Source organism: Hemicordylus capensis, chromosome 4 (assembly GCF_027244095.1).
Source record: "Hemicordylus capensis ecotype Gifberg chromosome 4, rHemCap1.1.pri, whole genome shotgun sequence".
NCBI classification, from domain to species: domain Eukaryota; kingdom Metazoa; phylum Chordata; class Lepidosauria; order Squamata; family Cordylidae; genus Hemicordylus; species Hemicordylus capensis.
This window is the reverse complement of record NC_069660.1, coordinates 167476615-167493424: the sequence shown is the minus strand read 5'-3', so window position 1 is coordinate 167493424 and position 16810 is coordinate 167476615. Positions and strand designations below refer to the sequence as shown.

General features: G+C 47.9%; 1 protein-coding gene across 9 annotated transcripts in view; it reads left to right on the top strand.

Moving 5' to 3' along the window:
• Nucleotides 1–16810, top strand: part of RRBP1 (ribosome binding protein 1) — a 191877-nt gene that overhangs the window by 54622 nt on the left and 120445 nt on the right. For all 9 annotated transcript variants that reach the window (XM_053246948.1, XM_053246950.1, XM_053246947.1 and 6 more), the window contains 2 exons: nt 1679–1801; nt 3692–3844. In XM_053246948.1, coding sequence (XP_053102923.1) covers nt 1679–1801; nt 3692–3844 — 276 coding nt within the window. The remainder of the gene's footprint in view (nt 1–1678; nt 1802–3691; nt 3845–16810) is intronic.

Below are 16810 nucleotides of genomic sequence, written 5' to 3'. Positions count from 1 at the left end.
TGCTTTAATAGATCCATAGTTTCCAGGTCACAAACAGTAACAGTTCCTCTTTCTTCCACAATAGTCAGACCTCATGTGGAGTACTGTGTCCAATTCTGTACTTTTAAAAGGTGGGAAACAAATTGGAACAGGTTCAGAGGAGGGCAGTAAAAGACAGTCAAGGATCTGGAAAACAAACACTAAGAGGGAAAGTTTAAGAAATGGAATATGTTTAACCTGGACCCTCAATAACCCAGATTTCCACCCACCCACCCCGCAAGCTTGCAGAGAGATGCATCTCCACCTTGCTATAGCTGGTCTTCCTTGCAATATTGAGCTGGGGCCCCCGGAGCTCTTTTGAGGCCTATGGGATTTCTTGAGAGAATTGCTGTGTCGTCTTTTGCACAATGATTCTCTCAAGAACTCCCATAGACCTCACACTCTCTCCTACTTGCTATGGGCCATAATCAGACAAAAATAACTATCAAACAGAGGATAACGGACATAAAATGCCAAACTGATATAGGCAGGGCCCCAAAGGTCCTCATCTCCAAAAGACTACGATACTCTGTCTTCTGCCACATACCTAACACAGCTGGAAGTCCCATTCCTTCCCATGCCCACTGTGAATTCATTCTCCGTGCTGACCACACTCACTGTGTTGGCATGATGATACAGAGGGAAAGGAGTGGCCAGCACACAGTAGCGCATCCAGCCTTGGTAGCAGCCAGCGGGTGATGGATGGGAATCACAGTGGTGGAAGGTGGCAAGGAGCACATCAGCAGCCCCAGGGAAATTTTTCCTCTCTGTTCCATTGTTCCTATATGTGTGGACATGATAGTGCTCTTCAAATACTTGGAAAAGTGTTACATAGATGAGAGCAAAGTCTTGTTTTCTGCTGCCCCAGAGAGCAGGGTTAGATTTAATGGGCTGAAGTTACAGCAGGGTAAATTTTGGTTGACTATTAGGAAAAACTTGTTAACAGAGTGGTTCAGCAATGGAACCAGTGGAACTGGCAGGCTCTCCCTTACTGAAAGAGCCTCAAGAAGGGGGGGTTTCCATCACTTATATCCTCCTCCTCCTGTTGAACATGTTTCCTCTGGCTGATCAGTCACCCCTTGCCCGTCATCTCCTTGGCTTCATCACCCCACTGATTAAATAGCCCTTGTCTCCACCCTGTGTCCTTGCAAGAGTTTGCCACACACCCACTCCTTCAAGAGTTTCCACAATTGGTCACACCTGCAGCATGATGAGATGCATGGCTCTGACCATCCTTTATGATTTTATGCGCATCGGCTGTGGTGTTAGCATTTCTAGTTTAGCCCAACAGAGACTGTCATCCATCTGCATGCCATATCTGGAACTCATTTCTAGGAGCTGAGTAGGGAGTGAGTGGGCTTGATATTAGCTGGGATGAATGGTATAATTGGGTGCTGGGATGCCCAGCACAGAGTTCCTCTGGTAGAAAGCAGTGCACATGGATTTCTTGAACTGAGTTTACTAGCCACGGCTTTCTCACTTGTGTTACTACTGCTACTACTCTTTCCGGTTGTCATCCTGGGAGATTTCTTTGCCTTTAATTTCCTTCTAAACTTTGGGATTTACACACACACACACTCTTAACTAAGAATAAATAGTAAATATTGTGTGTGGCCTTCACTTATTGTCTGATATAGTTCTTGTCTGGCTCGTATTATAGGCAACTCAGAAGGGTGATCCAATTGCTGTTCTGAAACGTCAGCTAGAAGAGAAAGAAAAGCAACTTGCAACTGAGCAGGAAAATGCAATTGTTGCAAAAGCTAAACTGAGAGAACTTACCAAGGTAGGTTTGATATGAAATTAATAACATTTAAGTTAATCATGACTAACTTGGCTCATTGGTTTTAGTGGTAATTGGCCATGACTAGCTAGTCTGGGTAAATATAAATTCTATATTTATATTTATAAATATCTTGCTGGGTAAATATAAAATTCTCAGATGCCTATAAATATTTACATATTCAAAACTAGTTTCAAAATTCTTTTACAAAATAGACTTCTCAAAAAATCCTCTACATATTCTCTACATACTCAAACACATAACTGTGTTTGTCCGTTTCTTAGGAATATGTATTTCTCAATTTTTGTCTAATAACCACACAAAAAATTATATGTGTTCACATCTATATTGACTGACATACAGTGCAGTGAAACATGGGCAGTTGAAGACTGCCTGTGCCATTGTGTGTACCTAAAACACCACCAACAGTATTATGGAACGGATCTGTTCTGCTGTGACTAAAAATACATACATGCAGTTTTATCATGCTGCCTCCATTATTTCCAATGGAAATGGTGTTGTGTACCTGGTGCAGCACCAATACTGTTTGAACAACTGTAAATTTTGAAAAAATATATATGGCCCCCTCCAGCTCCAAGGAGTTGTTGGAAGCCTATTCACAGTGGGCAACTTTCTGCCAAATATCATCCATCAACAGCAATTTCCACATGAAACTATTTTATTTGTCATTTGGCTGCCAGACTGTTTATGTCTATATAGGAGGACCTACTTATTCGTGGTTTTGTGTATCCGAGGCTGGGTAATTGGCACCCAACCTTGGTATAAGCGGCAAAAGAATTGGGGGGTGGGATTAAACCAGTGTATCTCCAGGTTGGGAGTGGGTGGAAATTACCTTGGGCGTCATTTCTGGCCTCCATTTTGTTTTCGGGAGCCATTTTATGATTCATTTTAACCAAAAAATGGAGCAAAAATTGCTATTTTCAGCTGATTTTTTGCAATGGTTAACTACTGGAGAGAATGGTAGGGCACTTTGGAGGGTTTGGGGAGGTTATTTTTGGGGGGAGGATGCCAATTTTTGGCAATTTGGGGCAGTCGGGGAACTCAGCCCCTCCTATTCCCATAGCCCTCATTATCCATTATTCATGGATTCGCTATTCATCCACTCCCACCCAATGGAGTGAGGGTGGAGTGGGTCGCTATTCATTAGGGATGGGTCCGGACCGGTCCGGAGGCCATTGTAAAGGCCTCCGGATCGTCCAGACCAGTCCGGACCTGGCCAGTTTGGTTCAGGTGGAGGGGGTAGCTTTAAGGGCAGGGAGGGTTTACTTACCCCTCCCGCCGCTTTCCCCCCTCCCGGGCTCATATTTATTGTAATAATTGGGGCGGCAGGATACCTCCCTGCCGCCCCTTGTCCCTCTGCAATGCCGCCTCCAGGACGGGGTGGGTGCGCGCGCAGCTCTGCGAAGGGAAGATGCTGTTGCTGAGGGAATCACGTTTTAAAAGGTAACTACTGATGGCAATGGTAAACCCGAACGAGAAGCTGGCACAGCACCGAGCCGGCCTCCGGCGCCTCTCCGCCCGGCGGCGTCCCCATCCTGAGCCGCCGCTAGCAGCCACTGAGAGGAGCTCCGCCAGGGAGGATGCGCTGCCGCGCCCAGCCCACGCTCATTTCCGGCTCCCAGGCGACTTCCCCCCACATACAGCGTGGCCGGATGGGAGGAGGAGAAGGAAGGCAGCCACCCCCACCCAATCGCTATTCATCCACCCCCACCAAGCAGCCAATGGAACCCCTATTTTAGTTAAGCTGAAACTATCATGCCAATGTAACCACAAGGATTGCAGCATTGCCTGTTAATGAAGGTGCTTCGCTGTATGTAGCACCTCCAGACTCTTTCTCTTAATCCTTGTTCATGATAAATGTTTTCCTTGAAGGAACTTGCAGCTGAAAAAGCAAAGACTCTTATTGTTGAGAACAAATTGAAGGAGCAACTTCTGACACATGAGCAAGAGATGGCTGCTGTACAAGTCCGTATGCAGGCTAGTTACCAGGATCATGTGACTGAGACCCAACAGTTGCAAGGAAAGGTAAGAGAAATTGCTTATTTATTTATTTATTTATTTATTTATCCCATTTTTCTAAAATATGAGTTCTCTAGACGGTTTACAAAACAACTAGCTGAACCCGCACAGAGCATCTGTGCGGTAGTTCACTTCCTTTTTGGGGTTAGTTGGGAGAATTTGTTTGGCTGGTCCACATCTCTTTCACTTGCTCTGTCTCTCACAACAGCTCTCTTGCTCGCTCTCCCCCCCACACAGCCTCTTTCGCTCGCGCCGCCGCCCCCCGCGCCCCTCTCGCTCGCGCCGCCGCCCCCCGCGCCCCTCTCGCTCGCGCCGCCGCCCCCCCGCGCCCCTCTCGCTCGCGCCGCCGCCCCCCGCGCCCCTCTCGCTCGCGCCGCCGCCCCCCGCGCCCCTCTCGCTCGCGCCGCCGCCCCCCGCGCCCCTCTCGCTCGCGCCGCCGCCCCCGCGCCCCTCTCGCTCGCGCCGCCGCCCCGCGCGCCCCTCTCGCTCGCGCCGCCGCCCCCCGCGCGCCCCTCTCGCTCGCGCCGCCGCCCCCCCGCGCGCCCCCTCGCGCCGCCGCCCCCCGCGCGCCCCTCTCGCTCGCGCCCTCTCCGCCCCCCGCGCGCCCCCTCTCGCTCGCGCCCTCTCCGCCCCCCCGCGCGCCCCTCTCGCTGGCGCCCTCTCCGCCCCCCCGCGCGCCCCTCTCGCTGGCGCCCTCTCCGCCCCCCCGCGCGCCCCTCTCGCTGGCGCCCTCTCCGCCCCCCCCGCGCGCCCCTCTCGCTGGCGCCCTCTCCGCCCCCCCGCGCGCCCCTCTCGCTGGCGCCCTCTCCGCCCCCCCCGCGCGCCCCTCTCGCTGGCGCCCTCTCCGCCCCCCCGCGCGCCCCTCTCGCTGGCGCCCTCTCCGCCCCCCCCGCGCGCCCCTCTCGCTGGCGCCCTCTCCGCCCCCCCCGCGCGCCCCTCTCGCTGGCGCCGCCGCCCCGCGCGCCCCTCTCGCTGGCGCCCTCTCCGCCCCCCCCGCGCGCCCCTCTCGCTGGCGCCCTCTCCGCCCCCCCGCGCGCCCCTCTCGCTGGCGCCCTCTCTGCCGCCCCCCGCGCCCCTCTCGCTGGCGCCGCCGCCCCCCGCGCGCCCCTCTCGCTCGCGCCGCCGCCCCCCGCGCGCCCCTCTCGCTCGCGCCCTCTCCGCCCCCCGCGCGCCCCTGTCGCTCGCGCCGCCGCCCCCCCGCGCGCCCCTCTCGCTCGTGCCCTCTCCGCCCCCCGCGCGCCCCTCTCGCTCGCGCCGCCGCCCCCCGCGCCCCCCTCTCGCTCGCGCCGCCGCCCCCCCGCGCCCCCCTCTCGCTCGCGCCGCCGCCCCCCCGCGCCCCCCTCTCGCTCGCGCCCTCTCCGCCCCCCGCGCCCCCCTCTCGCTCGCGCCCTCTCCGCCCCCCCCGCGCGCCCCTCTCGCTCGCGCCCTCTCCGCCCCCCGCGCGCCCCTCTCGCTCGCGCCCTCTCCGCCCCCCGCGCGCCCCTCTCGCTCGCGCCCTCTCCGCCCCCCCCGCGCGCCCCTCTCGCTGGCGCCCTCTCCGCCCCCCCCGCGCGCCCCTCTCGCTCGCGCCCTCTCCGCCCCCCCCGCGCGCCCCTCTCGCTCGCGCCCTCTCCGCCCCCCCGCGCGCCCCTCTCGCTCGCGCCCTCTCCGCCCCCCCGCGCGCCCCTCTCGCTCGCTAGAGTCTGCGGCCACCACCGGTCGCCAGGCCAGGCCTACCAGCATGGGCCAGCCAATTCTCCTACTCCCCTCCCCCCCAAGCCTTCTGCCTCAGTCCCCTTCCCCCCCATCTTTATATAAAGTTTAGGGCTTTATAGGTTATAAAACCTTGTACTTTGCTTTATAGGTTATAAAACCTTGTACTTTGTCTGGGAACTTAGGCTTTTAAACAGTGATTTGTCTGCAGTCTTGGCAGTCTTTCAAGGTATGCAGTTGGAAGGCTGAATTCTATATCCCTTAAGTCAAGCTTATTTTGCTAAAAAATCATTGGTCATGACACAACTGGGAAGAACACAGCATTCTCAGTTGCTGCAATCAAGGCCATCTCGATGGTTCTCCAGGGCCTCACGTGCTCCAGGGCAGGACTCTGATAATTAGCTGAAAGCAGGATAGTCTAGAACCAAGTTTCTTAAACTTGGGCCCTCAGATGTTGTTGGATTACAACTCCCATCATCCCCAGACATGGCCTTTGTGGCTGAGAATGATGGGAGTTGTAGTCCAACAACATCTGGGGGCCCAAGGTTAAGAAACCCTGGTCTAGAGCCTGAGGGGGATGACCCCGCCCAGTTCTTACAGCCCTGCATTAGACTTTTCTCTCACTCCCGCTTCTTCCTTAGCGTTTTCTTTCAGCCTTGTCATTTTTTCCCTTTTCTCTTGCTCACCACAGTCTTTTTTCCTTGCCTCTTTCTGTCTCCGTGTGTGTGTGTCTAAATAAAACACGTCTTTTCTTTGAACCTTCCTCCCTGCCCCCCCGTCTCTCCGCTCTCCTGTTTTTCCCTGTATGGAGCACCCAGGAACACGTACAAGCAGCTGTGTTCCTGTGGGAAGGTCGAAGCGCCCGGTTCACCGCTTTTATCGGCGTCCTCGCCAGCTATCAGGAGTCGTCCAGCAGGGTGCCCAACACGGCTGCAGCAAGTTTCCTGCCTTCAGGCTGTGAAACGTGCAGTACGTTGGCCCTGTGAGCTCAAACGGAAGCGGGTGAGACAGCGGAGCCTTTCCTTTCCCGTAATCTCTGTAGCAGAGAGGCAACTAGGATCCCCTTAGCCAATCCTCCACCTACACAGCAGATATAAGGGCTATTACTGAGGCAGCCATTATGGAGGCGGGGAAGAGCGTCTCGACTACCCAAGATGGCCACGGCGAAAAGACTGCCAAACTTAAGGGCGCTGCTGAGGAGGCTTCTACAGCACCAAGCCTGGCAACAATGGTGAGCTCTGCCCAAGGTACTCTTAGCCCAGATCCCCCCTCACAATCTGCCAGCCTGCCAAAATCAATGTCTCCCGAATGGCAGGCATGGTTTAAGAATGCAATAGTGGACACTGTGTTACAATTGAATCCCCAAAAGAAAAAGAAAAGACCAACGAGGCGCAAGTGGGAGTCCTCCTCTTCAGAGAATTCCTCTGCCTCCAGCCCTCCCACTCCCTCCCCCCAAAAAGTGAAAAGAAAGGAAAAACATATTGAGAGGTTCTCTATTTAAAAAGTCTAAGAACAAGCGCTCATACGACAGACAGGGCCATTCCTCAGAGCAATCAGGCCATGACTCTGGGGATCCCACCCCTTGGAACATAAGGCCCACTATTCTCCAGAAGCCTGCAAAGGCGCCTGCCTCTGAGCTGGACTGTGATCTTGAGGAGGACCATGTGGGGTTGAGCGAAAATGTACAGGATCTGATCCCCACCCACGACAAAGAGGAGGGAGAGTGGTCAGGGGGAGAGGGCCCAGATTCTTCTAACGTGTCTCAGCGTTTATTTGTCCCTGAGGATTTCAACCCTCTGATGATTAAAGTTATGACAAACATAGGCTTGCAATCTAAGATTATGGCAGACTCCACCACAACTTCTAAAGGGATTTAGTCTTTCCTAAAGCTAAACCTAAAGATATGCTTCTTCCATTACCAGACTGTTATTCTGAAACTATTAAAGAGGAATGGTCTCTCCCTGCAGTGAATAGGAAGTCCATGGCAGCTGCTTTGCACTTCTATTCTTCAGGAACCTTCTAACCTCTTAAAGATGCCCAGCACAGATGCCCCAGTGGCTCAGTTGGTCTTGGGATCTCTGCTCCTCAGAGATGGAGAAGCGTCACTCAAAGAACCCTCTGACAAAAAGGCGGAGACAGCTATGAAAAGAGTACACAACAACTCATCATTAGTTACCCAGGCTTCTATAGCCAACTCCATGGCAGTGAAAGCCAGCTTGCTTTGGCTCAATGACCTCCTTAATGACACTCCATCAGATCCAGTGCGCTTTTGTCAACAACTGGTCAAGCTTCAAAAAGCCCAGGCGTTTGTGGCAGACACCACACTGGATGCCATCAGGTTCTCCTCAAGAGCTTCCGCCGCTTCGGTTGTAGGGAGGAGGCACTTGTGCTTAAAAAGCTGGCAAGCCTACTCTATCTCCTAGACCAGCTTAACTGCAGTACTATATGATAGCACGAAGCTCTTTGGAGAGTCAGCCCTCAAGGAAGTCCTTGTGGAGTCCAAAGATAAGCGGAAAACCATGCCTTCAGCTCCACACAAGCAAGATAAACCAAACTTCAAAAGGCCTTTTCAGTGCTTTTGTCCCTTTCATCCCTACTCCAGAGGCCAGGACAGGGAGTTTAGACCCCAGCGTGTTGCTTGGAACCACCAGTGCTTCCCATTCAGAAACACAGGGAACAGGCAAGCCTTCTCCCAGCCCAAGCAACCCAAACAGCAATTATGACTCTGAATTGGCGGTCCTGGGGGGCTGCCTTTCGGGATTCTTCCATGCTTGGGAACAGTCCACAACAGACAAATGGGTCCTCAGCCTAATAGAACACGGATAAAGAATAGAACTGAATGGCCTCTCCCCCCAGCCCCCACCACCCAGATTCGTTCCAACTCCACGCTCCCGCTCTATTACAAAACACTCAGAGCTAACCCACGCTATTCAACACCTCATGGACATTGGGGCAGTTCCCTCCGACCAGAGGGGGAGGGGCATTTATTCTGTTCACTGTGCCCAAAAGGGACGGATCCAAAAGAGCAGTGCTAGACTTGAAATACCTAAACAAATGGGTACTCCATGTCCAATTCTGGATGGAATCACTGTGATCAATCACAGAGTCCTTGCATCACGGCCATTTACTAACGTCAGTGGATCTGAAGGAGTCCTACCTCCACATCCTGATCCACCTCAGCAGCAGGGCGTTTCTCAGATTCAAGTATACAGGAGTGGACTACCAGTACGCAGCCCTCCCCTTAGGGCTGTCCTCCGCCCCGAGGATTTTTACAAAGGTCCTGGCCCCACTGATGGCCCAATGTCGCCTCCAGGGGATCAGGGTCTTTGCCTATCTAGATGATCTGCTAGTACAATCACAGTCACAAGAGTCTGAAATATCCGATCTCCAGACCACCCTGCAAACTCTTCAGCATCATAGTTTCATAGTAAACCTAAAAAATAGCCAGCTCTTGCCCTCACACAGATCGCATCACTCAGGCACTTACACCACCATTGGTGTTGTTAATTATTCTGGCAAGGATTCTCGGCCTCATGGTTGCCACTCTCGAAGCAGTACCGTGGGCGAGGTTCCACCTCAGGGAACTCCAATGGTTCCTCATGCCCTATCTCCTGATCACACTTCCTCCTGAAGAGCGCAAATCGCTACTTTGGTGGATCTCACCTCAGAACCTGCTGGGGTCCAAAAGATACACGGACTATCCAAAAATTATAGTCACAACGGATGCCAGCATGAGAAGCTGGGGAGCCCACTGTCAACAGTAATCGACTCGGGAGATGGTTGTCTACAGAAAAGCTACACTCCATCAATTGGCTAGAACTGAGGGCCATATGCCTCACCTTTTATGACCTACAGGGCCAAGATGTCCTTATAAAAATGGACAATATGACTGCGAAGGCCCATGTGAACAGGCAAGAGGGTACCCACTCCAAGTCCCTCCACAAGGAAGCAACCCACCTGATGGCATGGGCAGAGAAGCACCTAATGTCTCTCACAGCGCATCATGTCATCACCTGAATTCCCTAGCTGACTGGCTCAGCAGGAAAGATCTCCCAGGGGAATGGTCATTAAACCAAGATGTGTTTGACCAATTGGCACACAAGTGGGAACAACCAGTGGTTGACCTGTTCGCAACACAATTCAATATGAAGTTCCCAAGGTTCCTGTCCAGATTTCCATGCAGGACAGCAGAGGACACCGATGCACTGTCAGCGATCTGGCCAGCAGGCAACCTATACGCTCCCCCCCTTCCACTTCCGTCTCACGTTCTCAGACACATCAAGATCCTCCAAGCCGGCACTGTTCTGGCCATGTTGGCACTGGTTTGCAGAACTTCTGCACCTCAGACCCTTCCAATCCTCCTGACTCAGGGACCAGTGAACCATCCCAATCCGCGTGGAGACTGAGTGGTGGATCCTGAAGAGCAAAGGCATCTCTGACAAGGTTGCTGCCACGATCTTTGCCTTGCGTAAGGTGTCCACAAATAGAATCTATCAGTGCACTTGGAAGACGTTCCTACACTAGTCTGCGCGCCACAGTATCCCCAGGGGTTAAGCCACTATTGTCCACCTATTACAGTTCCTCCAAGAAGGCCTTGGCAAGGGCATGAAACCCAACACCTTGAAGAGGCAGGCAGCCTCCCTTATAGGTCTTATCTTGAGCCTCTCCACAAAGTTGAGCATCTCTCACCCCCTACTTAAGCGGTTCCTGCGGGGGGCAACATTGCTGTCCCCCCTCCACATTGCACCGCTTCCCATCGTGGAATTTACACATTGTGCTGAGGGCTCTCCAACAAGCTCCGTTTGAACCCATCAAGTCCATTCCCCTGAAATTGCTTTCTTTTAAGCTGGCCTTCCTAGTGGCTGTAATGTCTGCCAGATGGCTATCTGAACTGAGAGCCTTGTCAGTTCACAACACTTACTTTATTTGCCTCATTCCAGATCCCTTCATCAGGCTGAAGGTCCTGACCCAGTTTCACCTACTGTATCTCAGGACATTTTCCTACCTACGTTTTGTCCACATCCAAAACATGCCTAGGAAAAATTGTGGCATAAACTGGATGATCGGTGTTGCCTAAAGACATACATCACCAGGTCAGCATCCTTCCACAAAATGGACCCGATGTTCATTTCATACCTCCCAGCATCTATGGGCGAGGCGGTATCTTCCACAACCATTGCTAAGTGGATCAGAGCATGTATTGCTGCAGTCTTGCATGTTAAAACATCACCCACATCCTCTATGGCTGTGTACTACATGGACAGTAATGTTCAGAATAAGGAATCCCACCATATCTACCATGAAAGACTGCTGAGGGCAATACGTCAAAGTGGGCCAGCGGAAATGCTCTACAATATTTGGAAGTTATTAGGGCTTGACAATAATCAGCTGGCTTGGTGCTTAAAGCATGTCTCCATGATTTAAGTCATTTTGGGGCCTTACATATCTCCTGTTGCCATTCCATAACTAATATTATTTGCTTTACATCCTTTTTTGCTTGTTCATAACCCATGGATTGCAACGCTTCAAGGGAGGATAATTGAGATTTTGCCAGATGTTGCTCCTGAGATTCTTAAGAAACGTGGAGTTGAAATTTTTCACGTCAGTTCTCCAAGAAAAAAAGATCAAACACAGATGGGCTGTTCCATTTTGCCTTGGTGTTTATGGATAAAGGGAAAGCTTTGGTATACACAGTGGAAGATGCAAAGGCCCTGATGGTCTCGTTGAGTGTGACAGCCATGCCGATTGAGATAGGACAAACTAGGGAGCAGAACCAGCCAGAAGACCAGAAACTAAATCAGGCATCAATGCATTAAAAACTTTATTTTATTTTATTTTATTTATTTGAAACATAAATGACAATAAAGACGAAGTCTTTTATTAACATACTACTAAGATAATTGAATTATGGAGCATTTTAAAAAATTCAGTAAATATATTTTAAAATTAAAGCCCAGAATTAAAAATATTTTAAAATTAAAAGAAAAAGCAGCTATAGTATGTCTGCAAGAGACACATTAAGAAGGACAATGTTAACTTACTGGATTGTAAACAAATCAAAAATATGCAGCTTCAGGAGTAAAGAAGAATGAAGTAGTGACATACATCAAAAATTTGGTATGGAATTTAGAGGAACAGCTTCAAGATAAAGATGGCAGATTCATTATATTGAGGTTTCAAACTCAACATAATAAAATTACCATAGCTTCTGTGTATGTTCCAAATGATAACAAAACAAAGTTTTTTGAACAATTTTTTCAGTCTTTATTGGAAATTGTTGAAGGAGATGTTATAATAATGGGAGACATGAAAGGTGTTTTTTCTACATCTCTTGATAAATCTGGACAATACTAAAAAAATATTCTGGTAAATTGCCAAAAAATGTAGCAGATTACATGTCATCATTGTTTCTGGTCAGTCCCTGGAGATATAAATACCCTTTGGGAAAGGGATATACTTATTTTTCTAACCTGCATCAAATGTATTCAAAAATTTGATATGGCCTGGATGTCAAAATCAATACTACCAGAGTTAATAGAGGTGGAAGTAGCACCACTCACTTACGCCGATCATAATTATAACTTAGTTGTCAAAATAATGAGAGACCAATGTTCCAAGAAGGTGGAGACTCAATAATCTCCTATTTCTTAATGAAGATATTAAACAGAAGTGCTTAGATGAACTAAAGAGTTCTAAAGACTTTGGAATGCTCTCCCGGTGGCCATTCACTCCTCGGACTCCATCACAGTTTTTAGAAAGCTTCTTAAATCTTGGCTTTTTATCCAGGCTTTTACATGACTGTTTCTATTGCTGCTTCTATGTGTTTTTATCCATTTATATTTTTTATGCATGTATTTTATAGTTTTTAAATTAGATTTGTTTTATATTTTTAGCTTAATGTTTTTACTGTCATTTTATTGTATGTTTTTAAACTTTTGTAAACTGCCTTGGGGTTGTTTTTAATGAAAGGCGGTATATAAATTCAACAATAAATAAATAAATAGCTTTTCCCAAATCAATACAACACTAGGAATTTCTTTATTACAGTATGGGACTCTAGTAAAGCTTTTATGAGGGGACTTCTTATTTCAGTGGCCTCAAATAGAAAGAAATTTCGACAAATGTATTACAACACCTTGAATTAAAGCATAAGCAAGTTGCGTCAACGGAGATATTACAAAAAATAAAGGAGACGTGAAAAAAATTAGATCTTATTGAAGCAAAAGAGATGTTTAAGAAAATAAACTTTACTAAACAAAAATATTTGTAGACGGGCAATAAGCCTTATAAGTTATTGGCATATCAACTACGGAAAGAACAAGAGAAGAGAACCATTCCCTCTATTTGGAATGGTGAAGAATTTGTTTCATCCACAAATAGGATGACTGATCAGTTTGTGGAATATTACACTCAACTATATAGAAAAGACACGCTGGACTTGGAAAGGATATCACAGTATTTGGAGGAAGCACAAATTATTGCATTTACAGAACAGCAGAAAGAATTACTTAATAAGCCAACTGTCGAAGAGGAAGTCACGGAGGCAATACGTAAGTTAAAACCTAATTCACCAGGGCCAAATGGTCTTACAGCAGCTTATTACAAATCGTTTCAAGAAATCTTAATTAAACCACTGACCCAAAGGATGAATGAAATACAACGTTGTCGTGCCTTACCTTCCTCGTGGCAAGAAGCTTTTATCTCTTTGATACATAAAGCAGTAAATGATCCAACTCATCCAGAATCATATAGACCTATTTCCTTACTGAATGTGGATAACAAAATTTTCTGTGCTATCTTGGCAAAGAGAATAAAAGGATTTTTAACTGATTTAATACATTTTGACCAGACAAGGTTTGTGCCGAAGAGATACATGAAGGATAATCTAAGGTGTATATACCGAATGCCATAGATGATATTACTATGGGAAACAAGAAGGCAGCGATGATTTTTCTAGATGCAGAGAAAGCTTTTGATAATTTTGATTGGTCTTTTATGTTTAAAGTTTTGGAAAGGATGAATTGTGAGGTGAACTTTCTTTCATGGATTTGAAGTATTTATCAGGAACAAACTGTGAAGATAATAGTGAATGGGACATTATCCAAATTGTGTTCCCTTTGTAAGGGCACAAGACAAGGATGTTCGCTTTCGCTATTATTGATTATTTTGGTGCTTGAACCATTGGCAAGGAAAATTTGACTGGAGAATAAAATTTCTGGGATTAAGATGGCCAGACAAGAGCATATAAGAAAGCTTTATGCAGATGATGTGGTACTTACAATTACTCAACCAAAGGATTCATTAGACTCAGTAATGAAAGATATACATTATTATAGCATGGTTTCTGGATATAAGATCAACAAAAATAAAATGCAGATCATTACATGGAATTTAGCAGAACTGAATTTATAATATTTGAAAGAAATGACAAGATTTCATATAAGTACTAATCCAATTAAATATTTGGGGATAATATTCTAATAAAGACTTGTATAAAACTAATTATCTGCCAACATGGAAGAACATAATGGCGGAATTATCTAGATGGAAGAAGTTAAATCTTTCTTGGCTAGGAAGAATATCGGCAATTAAAATGAACATTCTTCCTAGGATAAATTTTTTATTTCAAATGATGCCAATAAAAATAGAAGAAAAGACATTGAATGAGTGAGAGAGAAATAAAAATTCTTTTATCTGGGCCTCTAAAAAACCAAGAGTTAAGTTCAAGATAATGCAAGATGTAAAGGAACATGGAGGATTGGGAACTCCGAACCTGAAATTATATTATCAGGCTAGTTGCCTTACATGGATTACAGAATGGATTAAAGAACCACACACTAGATTATGTCAGTGGAGGAAACCAGTCTTTCAGAAGGATTGCATAAATATGGACTGATATAAGAAGACTAGTGGTGGATAGAAAAGGTCATTCCATTAGAAGCAGTTTATTAAATGTTTGGGATAAACATAGAAAAAGAATAAGCCCAGCTTTATCTCCATTGGCATCAATATTAAATATTTTTTTCCATGAAGAACAGCATACTAAAAGATTTGAACATTGGAGAGAGATGGCATATAACTTACCAAGTTTGACTATATGAAAAACAAAAATGAAGTCTGTTTAGGTTCTTTTGTTGGAATGGATGAGTAAGCATTCTTGGTTTCACTAAGAACAGCCCTGCTGTTTCCGGACCAAGGCCTATCTAGTCCAGCATCCTGTTTCACACAGGAGCCCGCCAGATACCACTGGAAGTCTACATGCAGGAGTTGAGGGCATGCCCTCCCTCTTGCTGTTACTCCCCTGCAACTGATACTCAGAGGCATCCTGCCTTTGAGACTGGAGGTGGCCAACTAGTAGGCATTGATAGACCTCTCCTCCATGAAGTAATCCAACCGCTCTTAAAGCCATCCAGATTGTTCTGTCGCCACATCTTGTGGAAGATAATTCCACAAGTTAATTATGCATTGTGTGAAAAAGTACTTCCATTTGTTGGTCCTAAATTTCCTGGCAATCAATTTCACAAGATGACGCCTGGTTCTAGTGTTATGTGAGAGGGAGAAGAATTTCTCTCTATCCATTTTCTCCATTCCATGAATGATTTTATAGACCTCTATCATGTCTCTCCACAGTCTTTTTTCTAAACTAAATAGTCCCAGGTGTACTTTCTCTGAAGTACCTTTAAGGGATAAGCAGTGGAAGCCCTCTTAAAGTATAAATACATCTGGGCATAACATTCATTTTTACAATATTTATCTTGCCCCACAAACTGACGAGAGGTCAGCCCAGCGAAGGAAATCTTTCTTAATCTGTGCAAGTATTTTATCTAAATTAGTCCTGGCTACCAGATTAGGTTGTTTAGTAATCAGGATTCCTAGGTATTTCAGAGAGTCAGTCTTCCAAGTAAAGGTTCACGAATTTTTTTAAAAAAAAATTTTCAAAAAAATTCTTTACCTCTGGCCCCTTCAGGGGGCTTCCTAAAGGCTGGGGGAGGCTCTGCAAATGTCCCCGCTCCCCCTGCCGGCCTCGGTAATCACCGCCACGGCCCGTTTGGGCCTCCATATACCAGCATGGTGGCCATTTTCCCTCCATCGCGCATACACAAATGGCCTCTGTGAGGCCGGGCATGGCCCAGGGCCTCACAGAGGCCATTTGTGCATGTGTAGTGGCCATTTGCATGCATGTGCAGATGGCCTCTGTGAGGCCCTGGGCCATACCAGGTCTCATAGAGGCCATTTGCGTATGTGTGGCAGCAGGCAAAATGGCCACCACGCTGGTATTTGGAGTCCCGAATGGGCCAGAAAGTGTGGCTGAACAGGCCGCGGCAGTCATTAGCGAGGCTGGTGGGGGGAGGGGGAACCTTTGTGGGAAACCCACCCACACACACACCGCCTTTAGGAAGCCTCCCAAGGGGGCTAGAGGTAACAATTTTTATTTTTATTTTTTAAAAAATAATAATTTGCGAACTCACCGGGGGTGGTGGTTTCCAGTCCTAGTCCAGATGGAACTGGGGGAGGGGGTTTGGTTCGACCCTGAACCATTTAACTGGGTACATCCTAACCCAGAGGAGTACCCCTGTGTGAAAGGATATGGGCTCATCTTCCATGGAAGGGGTCCCTTCTAAAGGAGCATTTCCCTCTTCTTCCAACCTATGTCCTCCTTCCACGAGACCTTCATTCTCCCTGACAGTAGAAGAGCTATCAGCCTTATAGTGGGATGCCTCTACCACGTCCCCAAAGGTCTCATCCTCATGCCTTTCAGTCTCTCTGAGCTTCTCCAGATCCACCACCTTGGTCTCGAGAGCCAGGAGCTACTTGCACCCAGCACACACCCATGACTTCTGCCCATGGAGCAAATAGTCATACATGTGGCACTCTGTGCAATACACTGAGAAGTGTCCCCTCCCCTGCTGGCTTTCTATCTTCATAGAAAGAAGGTTTTGTTGGCTGTTTACAGTATTTAGAGAAAGTTTATTAGAAGGATAGGTCTTAGCTATATTGGTCAGCTTTTTAACTGTCCAAACTTACTTTCTCAAGAATATGAGGGAGGGATCGGTACTTATATGAGGGAGGGATTTGTACTTACCTTCTCTTTGGGCTCCTTGTGATCACAGGGACTTGTTCCAGGCTCCCACACACACTTCCTGCTAAACTCTCGCAAAACTCCAATGCCCTGTATGCTATCCCTGTTGTCTATGCTCTGTTGGCTATGCTCTCGGGCCTTCTCCACTTATGTAGAGAGTAGGCTTCAAACTGAGACACAGGAATGTAGCTCAAAGGAAT